The sequence below is a fragment of the Sceloporus undulatus genome, unplaced genomic scaffold, assembly GCF_019175285.1.
Source record: "Sceloporus undulatus isolate JIND9_A2432 ecotype Alabama unplaced genomic scaffold, SceUnd_v1.1 scaffold_34588, whole genome shotgun sequence".
Taxonomy (NCBI): Eukaryota; Metazoa; Chordata; class Lepidosauria; order Squamata; family Phrynosomatidae; genus Sceloporus; species Sceloporus undulatus.
Genome location: NW_024837500.1, coordinates 1 through 1,204, shown reverse-complemented (window position 1 = coordinate 1,204; position 1,204 = coordinate 1). Strand labels below are relative to the sequence as shown.

Below are 1,204 nucleotides of genomic sequence, written 5' to 3'. Positions count from 1 at the left end.
TATATATATATATATATGCAACTATATATAGTAACATATATAGTTATATATGTTTATATTAATAGGTTTATATATGTTTGTGTGTGTATGTGTGTATAAACACACATACACACACATATATGTAGTGCATTTTATATACCAATCGGTCAACATTTTCTGCGCCGTGTGCATCAACGGCATTGTCTTTCTGCCATCTTTTTCCCGTAGATGGTGGAAACGTTGTACAACAATGGTGCCAACTCGATCTGGGAACATTCGCTCCTCGACCCTGCATCCGTCATGATCGGACGCCGCAAGGCCAGCCCCCAGGACAAAGTCCAGTGAGTGTCAAGCATTTAATCCTCTTTGTCTGCCGCCATTTTGCGCCAAACCGTGCACTTTTTATCCCAACGTACCTTACGCCTCTTCTCTTCCCATTCCAGCCCCAACAAGGTGGAGTTTATCCGCGCCAAATACCAGATGCTGGCCTTTGTCCATCGCCTTCCGTGCCGCGACGACGACAGCGTGACCGCCAAGGACCTCAGTAAGGTAGGGCCGCATTGTGGGTCTAATTGCGGCTGCGCGGCCTGATTCGCGCCCAAACAAAGGACGGGAGGAATGCCGTAACGAAGCGCTGTGGCGAACCCCTTAACGAAGCATGAAGGGTGGAACGCCATAACGAATGTGCAAGGGCGAGAAAACGCTCAAAGCATTCTCTCTAACGAAACCATTTCTCGCTGCCGTTCGCAGCAACTCCATTCCAGCGTCCGGACGGGAAACCTGGAGACATGTCTGCGGCTCCTCTCCCTCGGGGCGCAAGCGAATTTCTTCCACCCAGTAAGAGCATCCCCTTCTTCGGCACGAGTTTCGAACGTGCGGTGGGCATCTTTACGCAAACACGCGCGAATACGCCCCTTTCTGTGCGTCTGTCTGTAGGAAAAAGGGAACACACCGCTCCATGTCGCCGCAAGGACAGGGCAGGTCTTACAAGCCGAGCTACTGGCGGTTTACGGCGCGGACCCCGGGACGCAAGACGCCAGCGGGAAGACGCCCATCGACTACGCAAAGTGAGCGGACTGCACTTTTGCATTCAGTCGGGGGACTGAAAGACCTAGAGATTCCTAGAGAGGATGCCCTGCTAGGCCTTTGTAGCTCCTCCAGTGCAACTCTATGGTCATCCTTAACTAAAAGTGGCACTGAAAGGCCTAGAGATTCCTAGAGAGGA

General features: G+C 51.4%; 1 protein-coding gene across 1 annotated transcript; it reads left to right on the top strand.

Annotated features, from left to right (window-relative positions):
* The first annotated feature begins 193 nt into the window (after nt 1-193).
* Nucleotides 194-1,055, top strand: LOC121918780 (ARF GTPase-activating protein GIT2-like). The gene is made up of 4 exons (XM_042444768.1): nt 194-320; nt 423-528; nt 730-816; nt 916-1,055. Exons 1-4 carry the CDS (start codon nt 208-210, stop codon nt 1,048-1,050), a joined length of 441 nt encoding a protein of 146 aa, XP_042300702.1. The 5' UTR covers nt 194-207; the 3' UTR covers nt 1,051-1,055.
* The last annotated feature ends 149 nt before the right edge of the window (nt 1,056-1,204 follow it).

Excerpts from the sequence above, each read along its gene's own strand:
- LOC121918780 (XM_042444768.1), top strand. The coding sequence starts at position 208 with ATGGTGGAAACGTTGTACAACAATGGTGCCAACTCGATCTGGGAACAT. Across the intron at positions 321-422 it reads AGCCCCCAGGACAAAGTCCA|CCCCAACAAGGTGGAGTTTA; the intron begins GTGAGTGTCAAG and ends TTCCCATTCCAG. Across the intron at positions 529-729 it reads CCGCCAAGGACCTCAGTAAG|CAACTCCATTCCAGCGTCCG; the intron begins GTAGGGCCGCAT and ends TGCCGTTCGCAG.